At 40.3% G+C, this 14,966-nt stretch overlaps 1 protein-coding gene across 3 annotated transcripts in view; it reads right to left on the bottom strand.

The window, feature by feature from the left end:
• Positions 1–14,966, bottom strand: part of rbm33a (RNA binding motif protein 33a) — a 143,322-nt gene that overhangs the window by 123,412 nt on the left and 4,944 nt on the right. For all 3 annotated transcript variants that reach the window (XM_078424779.1, XM_078424787.1, XM_078424795.1), the window contains exons 2-4: positions 12,972–13,050; positions 6,027–6,075; positions 3,246–3,316 (exon numbers count right to left, since the gene is read on the bottom strand). In XM_078424779.1, coding sequence (XP_078280905.1) covers positions 3,246–3,316; positions 6,027–6,075; positions 12,972–13,050 — 199 coding nt within the window. The remainder of the gene's footprint in view (positions 1–3,245; positions 3,317–6,026; positions 6,076–12,971; positions 13,051–14,966) is intronic.

Raw genomic sequence — 14,966 nt, 5'->3', positions numbered from 1 at the left:
TACACCCAGGTGACTGTGATCCTCAATCCTCTTTATCATTAGATAATGATTTGAATTTTATATTCAGTTTCAAGAGTCCTCTTTTATGATTATGGCCCTCTCATTGGTCAGTTGAGACATGGTCAGATCTTTTGAAAGTAGAGAATGGATACATTCCGACAAGAAAGCAAACCTCCAAGGGGAAGCCCAACCAGATGAAGTTAACTAAAAGACCTTTGATTGTGATAATAATTGTGCAAAGATGGGTTATCGGATAGATGGAAGGATAGAATATTAAAAAAACACCAATGTCTCAAAGATTAATAAGGAAGAAAAAAATAGCATATTAAATAAAGCCAGCCAAATTGCAATTGTTTCTTGTTGACGTACTTGCAGATCTGATTTTTAAAATCCTTAGATTAGGGGAATGCTCCTTTATATTGGAAAATAGCAAATGCCTCATTTTTATTCAATACAGGAAGGAGACAAAGTAGAAAAGCACAGTTTGGCATCAGTATACGGGTGTTCTCTTGGTTAAGAATGACATGACTTACAGAAAATCATCCTTGCGTAAATTCTGCCATGCATTAAAAACATTTTGTTAGCTAGCAAATAAAATATTTTATGGTTTTCATTAATAACGATACAATATATATTCATTCCACTGGTTTAATTATGGATAATTTTAGGGGATTATATGAAGTTATAAGTTTATGTAGAGTGAAACCATATGGATTACTAAAGAAAACTGTTTTTTTTTATTTCTGAAGAAATCAGATTACAGATAGCTCTAAGGGGCAGAACTCTTACTTAATTTCAGGACACTGTTTTGGTATGGATAAAGGATTGGCTAACTAATTGAAAACAGTTGGGATATACAAGTCACTTTTGGATTGACAATCAGTAACTGGTGAAGTCAGTGCCCCCAACTATATTCAACCTACATAAATAATTTGGATGAAAGAATTGAAAAAATACTGCAGGAAAATTTGATGTTACACAGATAAGTGGTAGCAAGTTTGCAATTTGTGAGGAGAACATGAGGAACCTTGGAACACGAGTGGACAATTATTTGACAAGTATAATACGGGAAAATGAGAAGGATGAAGGTAGGTCAATGGGCAACTAGTGCACGACACACAAAGGAGCAGCATGCAGATAAAGCAAAAAGTTGAATAGAATGCTGACCTTTATTGCAAAGGAATTGAGTTGAAAAGTAGGGAAGTTTTGATGAAACTATGGAACTACATCTGGAGCACATATGATTTTCCATTTTTATTTACAGTGAAGGCAGTGCAGAGTTGGTTCACTACGTTCATCCCTGGGATGAAGGGTCTGAAATATGCAGGATTAAGAAGATTGGGCCTCTAATCATTGGAAATTAAAAGAATGAGAGGTGATGGTTTTATTGAAATGTGTATGATTTGAGGGGAGACCCCAAAATAATGTTTTCTCCAGGGATCACCCTCTTAAAGAAGAGGAGAGGAATAACTTCTCCCCTCCAAAGACTTGCTGAGGTTAAGATTATGCCTAAACTAGTTTTGGCCTGTAAGAGCTATGAAGCAAAGTCATTGAACATATTCAAGATGGTCACCCACTAATACTTCAACGACAAAAGAATCGTGGTACGGGGAGAGAATGGGAATATGGTGTTGAAGGGCAAAGGTTCAACAAGCCGTTTGGCCCATTCCTACTCATCTTTTCTGTGTATTTATGAAACAACAGTTTATCTGTCACAGGGAAAATATTAGACACCATTATCAATGACATTATTAAGGCAGACAAAATTGGAGGTAAATATACAAAATCAATATAGCTTTTGTAAAAGCGAAAACATGTTCGACCAATTAATGAATTAAGTAGTTACAAGAGTTAAAAACAACCAACCAGACATGAAAGAATTTGCATTTTGAACCAACATTTGCATATTTCCGCATACAATCATTAACGATTGTGAAATTCGCTGAGAATATCAAGAAAATATAAGCAAGGAAAATAATAACTTTATTGCAGGATTGATTAGTCACAGATGAACAAAACAAAACCAAGAATGATTTGGTGATGAAATGGAGCTAAAAACTTTGCAAGCATGGGGCTATGAGGAAAATTACGGTAAAAGTCAATCCTTACACTCGCAACATTAAGGATGTCAAAAGACACTGCATTTCAAGATTCTGTTAATAGTTTTACCCTTAGTTTTCACCCTGCCATCGATGATACGTGTTCACCAAACAAAATGGTCCTCAGCAGCTTTGCTTTCCGTTTTTTTTTTAACTGAGAATGATGCAACTGGTATTAAGGACTGTTTACTGATATTTTAATCTGAGAAGGCATGCGGGGAATGTACTTGTCAATGTGAAAGATTTGAACAATATTACTGTTGGACCTTTTTCACCCTGAGAGTTGTGAATCTGTGGTTTTCACCCAGCGAGTTGTGAATCTGTGGAATTCTCTGCCGCAGAAGGCAGTGGAGGCCAGTTCACTGGATGTATTCAAGAGAGAGTTGGATATAGCTCTTAGGGCTAACGGAATCAAGGGATATAGGGAGAAAGCAGGAATGGGGTACTGATTCTGGATGATCAGCCATAATTATATTGAATGGCGGTGCTGGCTCGAAGGGCCGAATGGCCTACACCAATGTTCTACTTTTCTACGTAACATTTCATCATGCAAAAATGTTAAGATACAGGTCCACCACTGATCTTCCGACAACTGATGGTCTGGCTCCTCTTTTAATCCAGACAAAATTACAAAAACAAACTTGAAATCACTTGAAACCAGGTGAGGCAGCGAAACACAACCTCATTGGGACTTCTGCAGCCGATCGGCGGGTCGAATTTCCAGGTCGGATCCGCTCCCATAGCCAACTCCCAAGGACGACTTTGCAGGCTGGTATCACAGCACCCCGGCAGCCTAGGCAGAGCATTCTAATCCACTGAGGACCACTATTGGCCTGTAAAAGTGATAATCTTACATGGCTCTGGAACCAATGGTGGAAAAAAAATCGGTGGTGGACCTGTGTTTACATTGTTGAAATCATTAGAATTTAACTTAACAGCAAATACCAGGCAAGACAGTTGGTTCAGAGTATAGAAGGCAGTTCTGTACGAAAATCTACACACATCAATTGGAGAGAAGTTAATTACAAAACAGCACTGCTGTACATCTGCATGATCATAGACCAATTGGTTTGGTTAAAAGAAATATTTGTGATAGTATAATTTTGAAACTCCACAGAAAACACTGCACGAGATAATTTACTGTACCTATCATTTGCTTCTTCATCACTCTGCAAAAGGTTATCATCAAGTTCTTCGTCAGATTGGTCCGACAGATTCTAATATGCAAATAAAAAAAACAAATCCACTTCAATTACCGTTTCAGAATTACCTCTAAATTTCCTTCTCTAACAAGCTTTCAGCAAGTTCTGTTTTAAACTATCAGATTGCAGCAATTTTCAACTTTGTTTCACGTCAAGTTTTTATCTTCTAAATCAACAAACTGAAAAGTTGATACAACCAAGACCAAACAGAAATCTGAAAATTGACATTCCTTAAATATTTCAATTACGTCTTTCTTGTACACATCAGCATTATGCTTTACTGTATTCTCAAATAATGATATTGCATACACGGCTTTTTATTTAAACACGGCGTGCCTGTATCATTCTATGTTTTGTTACACAAACAAATACATTAATAACTACAAAAACAGAGCTGAGAGTTCCATGCTGAAAATACATCTCTCGCATCCTGTGCAAGTATTTTTCAGTGAAATACACCATTATAAAGGTATCCTAAAACATTTGCCAGCAATGTCTTCATACCAGTGATAAAGGTAAGATGTTCATCAAGGTGAGAAATCTTCAATGGAAACCTTCTTTAAAATTTGTATAATTCATGTATTTTTTCTCTACTTGATTTGACTGCTCATAACCTGATGTTGACTCTGCTGCATTGGTGAACTGAAGAGCCATTTTTATTACTTCAATTAATAATAAAGTCACATTTGATTTGTAGGAAAAATATGTATTTTTACTGCATTGTTCATTTTAATGTAAAATATAACCAGATTTAGGAGCATGATTTAGTAATTGCACATAAGGTCATGTGATGGGAGCAGAATTAGGCCATTCGGCCCATCAAGCCCACTCCGCCATTCAATCATAGCTGATCTATCTCTCCTAACCCCATTCTCCTGCCTTCTCCCCATAATCCCCACAAAATCATGCACCTCTCAGGTTTTAGCATGGATGTCACTGACAAAATCAGCATTAAATGCCAATTTCCAATTTCCCTGGAAGTGGCTGTTGCAAGATGCCCGCCAACAGAATGGTTAAAACACAAAAGACCATTTCAGAAGACAATCAAGCCCGTATCTTCTCATAAGAGTAATTCCACTAATTTTATTATAAAACCCACCACCCTGTAACCCTTCAAAACTGGTCCTTTCAGATTCTTATCCAACTCCCTTTTGAACACTGCAATGAGATCTCTCCTCACAGTCACTGGCAATATATACCAAACTCCAGGCATTCCCCTGTTAAAAAAAGGTTTATCTCTTGTCACTTTTGTTCACTCTTCACTTGATCTTCCCAGTTCTTAAACATTCTATCAAAGGTAACAATTGTTCTGTCTTGACTTCCATGACCCTCAATATCTGTCTTTACAATGTCCTCTATAACATTCTTCAAGTAGCTCAAAACTTTCAAACCAATGATAGGGCAACACAGTTGGTAGAATCACTGCTTCAGTGTCAGATACTCAGATGCAATCCTGACCTTGACTGCTCTTTATATGGAGTTTGTACATTTCTCCTGTGACCGTGGGGGTTCCATCTCGGTGCCCTGGTGATTTACCCCTTGTTTGTAAGTGACTGGTAGAATCTTGGAATAGCTGATGGGATCATGGGGAAATATATTATGTCATTAATGCACGATTGGTATAAATGGATTGATTGATTGATGGTTAGCGAGGACTAGGTGAGTCTAAAGAACTGTTTCCTTGCTATAGCCCCTTATAACTCCCTTATAAGAATCATGTCCGACAATGACGGTGCAGAGTAAAACCATGGTGTACCTGTGTTAGTGGAGGTAAACATTTAAGGTAGTGGTCATAGTGCAAATCATTCCACCTCATTCCCAACTTCAATCTGTAAGATTGTGGAATGGCTTTCGGAGCCAAAGTATAGACAATAGGCAATAGGTGCAGGAGGAGGCCATTCGGCCCTTCGAGCCAGCACCGTCATTCAATGTGATCATGGCTGATCATTCTCAATCAGTACCCCGTTCCTGCCTTCTCCCCATACCCCCTGACTCCGCTATCCTTAAGAGCTCTGTCTAGCTCTCTCTTGAATGCATTCAGAGAATTAGCCTCCACTGCCTTCTGAGGCAGAGAATTCCACAGATTCACAACTCTCTGACTGAAAAAGTTTTTCCTCATCTCAGTTCTAAATGGCCTACCCCTTATTCTTAAACTGTGGCTCCTATATAGAATATTTGCCATAGTAAACCTAACCTGTCCTGCTCATATTAACTGCAGGTATATGGCTAGTCCAATTATGTTTCCGTACGTCTATCAGGATGGTAGTTAGGCCTGGGATAGGCCGCGGGATTTACTCCGCCCGGCGGGGCTTCAATGTCGGTAGCCCCGACCGCCCCGACGTGGCAACTTCAACAGCCTGACCGCGGGAGAAGACGGCAGGGAAGAGAAAAGACATTCTGGCCTTCCATCACAGTGAGAAGGTGACTCACTGTGATGGATGTGTTTTTGTTTCGTGTTGGTTTTGTGATTGTGTGTGTTATTGCTTTATTTTTATTGCTTTTTATTGTTCGACTGTGGGTAACGGAATTTTGTCCAAAAGACATGGGGTTTTTTGGATGACAATAAAGGCTATTCTGATTCTGAGTTAGTGCACTTAATTGTTTTTGAGAACATTTACCATTGATACTGTTGTTTTCAGTACACAGAAATATATACAAGCGAAGTAAAAACACTGAAATATAATGTGGACATTCCAAAGAATGAATCCAGTAACTTTTGCCTTACCTTTTTGCTCAACCCCCAGTCATCACTAAGCAAATCATCTTCAAGATCACTGTAAGACATTGTAATTGTACACAATTTTATTTATTAACCATTGCTGCAAAAAAGGTACATACTTAGAATTTTCATTTGTATTCATAATTGGAAATAGTTTAACACAAATAAATTAATTATTGTATTCAGAGTTGGACATGGTTTAATAACACATGAACATAACAGCATTTTAAGTAGTTAACACACAGATTCAACTAACATTAGAAATATGAAGATAGACACGAAAAGCTGGAGGAACTCAGCGGGTCAGACAGCCTCTCTGGAAAAAAGGAATAGGTGATGTTTTGGGTCGATACCCTTCTTCAGACTGAGAATCGGGGAAAAGGAAAATATGAAACTCCATTATCTACGCATTCAAACGCACTTTCATGCAGGTTTACGTGGTGAGCAATGTTTAATGTAAGGAAAATGACAGTGCAAATTATACATTTGCTATGAATAGGGTTTTTTTTTAGAAATGCATGTGAACACACAAACTTAATGCACGGAGAAGTGTATCCAATTCTGTATAGTTATCCATTTTTGATCCAGTCAGCAACTTGCATTTATGTAACAACTTCACATAATAAACATTCCACAGTACTTCACGGGTATAATCAGACAAAAGCTGATAATGTGAAGGAAACGACATTAGGACATATGTACATAATAAGGGGCATTAAACAGGATCACTGCGCCATACGTCGGTTGGAAGGAAATCGGAATCCTCAGAAGCCTGAGTCAGAGGAATGGCAATGATAGAGTGCTGCCGATCCAAAAGTTAATACTGTAGCAAGCCAGAAAATGAAAGCCTGTCTGAGCTTGAAAACTTTCAACAGTGGGAGGGAATGAACGTTGAGGGTTGTGGATGGGGTGACGATTGAGTAAACTGTATATCCTCAATGAGGCAAACCTCATGTTGTTGTGGAAGATTTCTCCATTAAGAAAGTCCAATCGTGGAAATCATGGAATGGGCCAATCTTGAGGTGTCAGAAGATGAGTTACGTGATGCCCAGTCTCTAGACAGTTCTTGTATTACCAGTATTTATGTGGTTGATCCAAATGAGTTTCCAGTCAATCATCATCATCAAGATATTGTTGGTGGGTGACTTGGCAATGTGGTGATATTGAATGACAAGGTAGTTAAACATGCTCTTACTCAAGACAGGCATTGGCCTGCACTTATGATGCAAACATTATCTCTCCAGAGATGCTGCCAGTCCTGTTGAGTTACTCCAGCTTTTTGTGTTCATCTTTACAAAGGCTGCTTTGATGTCAAGGGAAGTCACTCTCACATCTCTGGGATTCAACTCTTTGGTTCATAACCGAGTTGTGACCACAATCAAGTATGGAACAATCCCTGCAAAACCCATAAGGTGCGTTAGCAAACAGGTTATTGGTGAGGAAATCCACTATCAAGAAGCTTCCAACCAGGGCAGGGGATGGGTAGTTTGAGAGGTGATCCACTTATTCTGCTGACTACGCATGACCTTTCTGTGTGTCCGATGCATGGTTTCGAAGTTCTCAATACCACTCCAAATGCTCCTTTTCCACTTTGAGCAGTCAGGGTTAGATTCCAGGAGTCAGTCATTTGGCTGCAAACAGACATTATTGCATCCATTTCCCCCATCTGCTTGTTAATTTGGAATTCTGGAGTCAGTCATGAAAACATCCTGCCAACATAGCCAACTAAGAACATATGCCTGATTGACTTATCCTGCAAGTGAGGATTTTACAGGTGATGCTCATAAGGTTATAAGTGATAAAAGTAGAATTAGGCCATTTAACCCATCACGTCTATTCCGCCATTCAATCATGGCTGATCTATCTCTCCTAACCTCATTCTCCTGCCTTCTCCCCATCACCTCTGACACTTGTACTAATTAATAATCTATCTACCTCAGCCTTAAAATTATCCATTGACGGCCTCCACAGCTTTCTGTGGCAAAGAATTCCACAGATTCACCACCCTCTGACTAAAGAAAGTTCTCCTCACCACTTTCCTATGACCTCTAGTCCTAGACTCTCCCACTAGTGGAAACATCCTCTCCACATCCACTCTATCCAAGCCTTTCACTATTCTGTATGTTTCAATGAGGTCCTCCCTCATTCTTCTAAACTCCAGCGAGTCCAGGTCCAGTACCAACAAACCCTCATCATAGGTTAACCTATTCATTCCTGGGATCATTCTTGTAAACCTCCTCTGGATCCTCTCCAGAGCCAGCACATCCTTCCTCAGATATGGTGCCCAAAATTGCTCACAATATTCCAAATGCAGCCTTACCAGCAACTCAGAGCCTCAGCATTACATCCCTGTTTTTAAATGCAAGCCCTCTTGAAATAAATGTGAGCATTGAGTTTGCTTTCTTTACTACCGATATTTTTCCAGTGTTTTGCTATGGTTGCTGCAGGTACTCCAGATGTTAGAAACATGAGGGTAGGGATCAATGCTGCTGTTGAAGAGTTTGGTATAACTAGTTCTGTAGTGCAAATTGACAGTACACAGTCATTGCTGTATCCAGTGTTCTCAGCTGTTTCTTAATATAGCAGAGAGAATCAAATTGGAAGAAGATTGCCTTCTGTGTGGCAGGATCTCAAGATGAAATTGAGAAGTATAATTTTTTCAGACTTCTGGCTGAACATAGTTGTGCCTTGTCCTTTGCACTCACATCCTAGACTCTGCTATCATTCAGGATATGGATGTTTTTGAAGCCCTCTTCTTCTATAATCTGCCTAATTGTCCACCAGCATTTAGAATTACATGTAATGGAGCTGCAGAATTCTAATCTGATGCCTGATGCTACTCCAGGCCAATCTGAATTCCTCATGAACCACCATTGATCACCTGACATGAAAGTAATAGAGGAGCATGGGATATGATGAGCATGGGATGCTCATCCATGGAATCAATATCAAGTAGGATGTTTTAGGACTTCAGAAAATAAGGTGAAGTCCCCAAGACCTGATGAGATATATCCCACATTATTGAGAGAGGAGAGAGCAGAGGTCTTGATAGAGATTCTTGTATCCTCTTTAGCCACAAGCAAGGCCCCAGAAAAATGGAGAATAGCCAACGTTATTCCTCTGTTGAAGGAGGAAAATTGGGACAAGGCAGGAAATCATAGATCAGTGACCCTTGTGTCCATGATGGGGAAATTGTTGAAGATTCCTCTGGATAGAATTTACTCACATCTGAAAAACATGTCTTACAAACTTGATTGAGTCAGTTTTTGGGGTGAAGGATATGGTTATATATTATATGTTATATACATTGACTTTAGTGAACAAGGTCCCCTCATGGTAGGCTGATCCAGAAAATTTAGGCAAAGGGAATCAATGGTTTCTTGGTTGATCGGATTCAAAATTAGCTTGGCGTAAAGAAAGGGTAGTGACAGAGAGGTGTTATTCTGACCGGAAGTCTGTGACCGATGGTATTCAGCGGGGAACAGTGCAAGTGCCTTTGTGATATACTTAAATGATGTGAACAAAAATGTAGTTAGGCTAATTAGTCAGCAGAGTAATAATCAGTGGAGTGAGAAAGGTCTTCAAAGTGGAATGAGAAAGGACTATATTCCAGCATTCAGCAGGATATAAACCTGTTGGAAATATGGGGAGAGATAGCTGATGGAGACAAGTGTGCGGTACTGCACTTTGGGAAGTCAAATATGAAAAGGAAAGTATACAGTAAATGGCAAAACCCTTTGAAGCTCCTTCAGATCTTGGGCTGCAAGTCCATAACTCCCTGCAAGGGGCAACACAAGTAGATAGGGTGGTAAAGAAGGCATACAGCTCATTTACCTTCATTGATCAGGGTAATGAGTGCAAAAGTCTGGCAGACTTGTTGCAGCGGGTTTTTTCTGGTTAGACCTAATTTGGAGTCCTGAATGCAGTTCCAGTCACTGCGTCACAGGAAGAAGTAGAAGCTTGGAGACGGTGCAACAGAAATTCACCAGGGTGCAGCCTGGATTAGAGAATATTAGTTATAAGGCGAGATGAAACACATTTGGATTGTTTTCTCTGGTGTCAACGGCCGAAAGGTGACCCAATAGAAGCATATAAAAATTATGAGGGTCATAGATAGGGCAGATAGTCAGAGACATTTTCCCCATGGTGGAAATGTCAAATAGCAGAGGACATAGCTTTAATGAGAGAGTGGAAATGTTTAAAGGAGATTTGAGTTTATTTTGCATTTTAGTCAGAATTGTAAATGCCTGGAACACTTTGCTGGGAAAGTGGTAGATATTTTAGAGGCATTTAGACAATAGGCAGGAAATGGAGGGACCATGTGAGGTCCAATTTAAATTGGTATCATGGTCGGCATAGATATTGTGGACAGAGGGCCTTGCTCCTGTATAATTCTATATGGCTATAATTATATCACCATACCAGTGCCTATTCAAAATTTAATTATTATATCTACCTATTTCTTGCCTTTCTTCGGTATATCATATCATCATATCATATCATATATATACAGCCGGAAACAGGCCTTTTCGGCCCTCCAAGTCCGTGCCGCCCAGTGATCCCCGCACATTAACACTATCCTACACCCACTAGGGACAATTTTCACATTTACCCAGCCAATTAACCTACATACCTGTACGTCTTTGGAGTGTGGGAGGAAACCGAAGATCTCGGAGAAAACCCACGCAGGTCACGGGGAGAACGTACAAACTCCTTACAGTGCAGCACCCGTAGTCAGGATCGACAGGATAAATATCTGTTTATCTATAATTTCATTTTATTGATACGTAAAACATTTTGTTCACTGAACCTGACAGTACGGTCAGCCTGGAAATACAAAATTACCTTCAGCTTTGATAAATGTTTAAGTCAACAGCTTGCAGAACTGAAATGAATGCTATGGTAAACTCCATCATCAGCATAGACTGTGTCAATCAGAAACATGCTAAAATATGCATCAAGGCTTCCTCTGTTTCCCCAGTAATGTCCCAGGTCGCACAAAAATAATTAAGGTAAAAAAAGTCTGATTAAGTATTCACTGATAGATAACTTCTATCTTGGCTGAGGGCAGAAAGTGGAGCCTCTTCTCAGCCTAAACTAGCAAAAGACATTTTGTTGATTTGTCAACACACCATGCATATTTTCCATTATATTCAGTAAAAAATAAAATCATTTCCATATCTAAATTCAATTAAGATTACATTTTTACAGTCCCACTTGTGGGTACCTCACTTTCAAAAAACAAGATCACTGAAAACGTCAGTATAACAAACATGGATCAAGATGCAGGAAAAAAAATCATTTAGGTTGATATAGGTTCCAATTTTACCATCAGCCAAGATAGAATTTATGCAAAACTTTGTCACTGGATACTTAATCAGATTCCACTAAGTTAATGTTTTGCAATGTGACATATGACTGGGATAGCAGAGATAGCTTCTTTGCATTCCTCGTGCAAGATCTGCCACACAAATATTATCACCTCGTATTTTAAAACACCACTTTTAAGCAGGTGAGAGTAATTGGACATATCTGCGCTATATATATACACATATACACAAAGACATTGTTGCCTTCCATCACAGTGAGGAGAGAGAGGACTGGAGGAGACTCACTGTGATGGATGTTTCTTTGATGGATGTTTCTTTTTTTGTGTGTTTTTGGGGTTGGGTGGTTTGAGTGCCTGTTTGATGCTTTTATTGTTGGACTGTGTTTTTGGGGGTTTTGGGGTGTGTGATTTGAATGCCTATTTAATGCTTTTATTGTTGGACTGTGTTTTGGGGGGTTTTTGGGGTTGGGTAATTTTGGGTGCCTGTTTAGTGCTTCTATTGTTGGACTGTGGGTGATTGAATTAACATTTTGTTCAAGATGGCCGCGCCGTTGTGTTTGGCTGCCTGCCACTATGTTTCTTTTTTTTTTTTCCTGGTCAGATGTGCAGCACTTTGGTCAACGTGGGTTGTTTTTAAATGTGCTATACAAATAAATTGACTTGACTTGACTTGACTTGACATATATTTTTTAATTAGATGGAAAAGCTATACAATGTTTCTGAACTCAAATATTCCAAAACACTTTGGCAAGAAACTAACTTGCAAATAAAACTTTGCTTTTCTATACAATTATCTAATTTTGCAGTCGACACTCTTTTTGAAGACCACTTGCCCAAAAAGATTAATGTTGGGGCACAACACACATCAAACTAACATATTTTTCCACATCTGTAATTTTTCTCTTTTGAACGGAACCATTTCTGAAGAAGGGTCTCGACCCGAAACGTCACCCATTCCTTCTCTCCAGAGATGCTGCCTGTCCCGCTGAGTTACAAACATTTCAGTGTGTTTGTTTCTCACTCCTGGCCTCCTACTTCCCTCTTCACCGACTCTCTAAAGTTTTATCTGTCTTCGACTTAAAACACAGCATTCTGATCTTCCTTCTACCTGTATATTCTTTGAATACAAAGAGAAAGTTGTTCCAAAATACTCTTGCAAAATTTTCCATTTGAAACTATACCATGTTTCTGCCAAACTCATTTACACATACTGATACTTAGAATTCAGACAGGAGCACTCACAGGAGTTATTAACACATTGCATTACTCGCAGCACTGCTGTGCATGGAACCTGACATGAACACCTTTCCACGCTGTTACTGCATGAGGCTGTGCAAGCAACCTGGTGAAACTCAAGCACTGAATCCATTAGGTGTGGTGAGACTATGAAAGTTGGTGTTGGATGAGCCAGGACAGGCACTGCAGGCACTCAGCAGGGAGAGATCAGACCTCTACCCTTTACTTTATTTCAAAGCATGCCTGGGAACTGCCCCCTGCCTTGTGGTACCTCACCAGACATTCTATCATGAAAGGAATAATATAAATGCAAGTATGTTTTTGCTAGAAAGAGAGCAATTCAGCATTTTAAAAAGTTAAGTACAAGAATCAAGTACTTGAGCTACCTGTCCCATTCTTCATTGCCTGGTCGTCTTCGTCGAAATCTTTCAGCACCTGGTTTATCAACCTGGTCAAATTCATCTTCTATCAAAGCCAAAAGAAAAAGAAAAATTACCAAACATGTTTCTGTCTGGAAAAAAATAAATATCATTTCAACATATACTCTATAACGATAAACTATTGATCTTGACCACACAAGTTGATCTAATAGTAAGTTGAGAAATTGCCACTATTGGAATATTTCTCATATGACAGAGAAACACGAGAAATTTAATACCAGCCAGAACGAACATCTTTGTGAACCACGGTTATTTTAAAAAATAAACTATTTCCCACCAAATCCCATTAACACAGCAATAAAGAAATTTTACAGATAAAATTTAAATTAAACACAAAGTTTTAAACACACAATGTACACCAGCTTCTTCACCAGAAAACTATCGGAAAAACTAATTTGTGAAACAGAAATCAGACTCCTACAAACACACAAAACCAAGTCACACGTAAAATTGCTAAAGGAAAGATTTTGCAAAAAAAAACAGTGCAAACACAATGAAAACAAGCCCATGACAGTTCAAAAGTTGGAATGAGGTGCCCTGCTGTCAGGGCAAGATTATGGTTGTCGCGGATGGTTCATGGACCTGATAGTTGGAGGAAAGTAGCTGTTCTTGAACCTGGTGGCGTGTGACTTCAGGTTTCTATTCTTCCTGTCCAATGACAACACTGAGAAGGCGGCATGGCCCAGATGAGGAGGCTCCTTGATGATAAATGCTGCCTTCTTGAGGCAGCACTGCCTGTCAATACTTTTGATGGAGGGTCAGGCTGTGCCCACGATGGACACGGATGAGCCAACCACACTCTGCAGCATGTGTGTTCTCGTGCTTTGGAATTGTTATAACGGGGCCATGACCGCGGCGGTGGCACATACCGCAAAACTGAAACCTGCAGTCAGAAAACTGAACTGAATTTGTTTTTTAGAAAAGCCGTTTACTCCTGGCAAGCAACGTGAGGAAGAATCCTAACATAATACCCCTTGTGATGGTCTGTATTTAATGCAAAATGTAGAAACAAGGAATTGCAGATATTGGTTTATAAGAAAAAGCAAATAAATCATTAACACCGGTTTCATTTATTAAGGATGGTCACCTTAATGGTGTCTCAGGGATTTTCAGCTTTCTCTCCCTTTTAAAGGAATCTAGACCAAGTGGACCCATTGGGTCCAAACCTCTCCTGCATTGGTGCAGCATCCCCTCCTCCCCTTCACCCCTTCCCACATCCCTCCTCCTCCCGCCCAACCCCATCCCCTTCACCCTCCCTCCCCTCCTACCCCCTCCCCTCGGCCCAACCGTGGAGCCGTTGCTGGGCGGGCAGAGCCCCCGTGGCCGTGTGCCTGCAAGGGGGGAAGAGGGAAAAAGCAGTGACGTCGGCCCCGTTTCTCCTGCGGAGCCAAAGTGTCTCCTGCAGCTCTGCTGCAATCTGCGGGGGGGGAACGGAGGCGACGGCATGGACCCGTTGCCGGGTGGGGAGCGTCTCCCGTGGCCATGGGTGGGCAGGCGAGAGTGGACAGGGAGAAGGCACAGGCTCCATTTCTCCTGCTGCGATCGGCAGGGAACAGCAGGGACAGCCATCTTGTTGGACCCTCTGCCACAGCCTCTGCAGCGCGCTGCTGCATGGGAGGAAGGTCAGGCGTGAGGCACACCGGGACGGGCGCCGTTCCTCCGGGGGGGACGGGACGGACAGACGTATTTATTAAAGTTTATAAGGTAAATTGTTTTTAAAAAGTAACAAAAGTGGGTTTATTCACACCACAGGGGAATGGTGAGTAGGGTGGGCCTAAAATTGTGGCGCTATCGTGTACCGTTTTGGCTGTGTAGAGGGAATGGTACACACATAAACACAAACAAACCGAAAGTTTTAGTAGTATACTAGACCAAGTGGGCCCGTTCCTCATAGGGTTTCCATTGCGACCTGGGGAAAATCGGGTTTTGTCTTTAAAATAA

Source organism: Rhinoraja longicauda, chromosome 2 (assembly GCF_053455715.1).
Source record: "Rhinoraja longicauda isolate Sanriku21f chromosome 2, sRhiLon1.1, whole genome shotgun sequence".
Classification (NCBI taxonomy): Eukaryota; Metazoa; Chordata; class Chondrichthyes; order Rajiformes; family Arhynchobatidae; genus Rhinoraja; species Rhinoraja longicauda.
The sequence above is the reverse complement of the archived record's forward strand: the minus strand, read 5'-3'. Positions and strand labels throughout refer to the sequence as shown.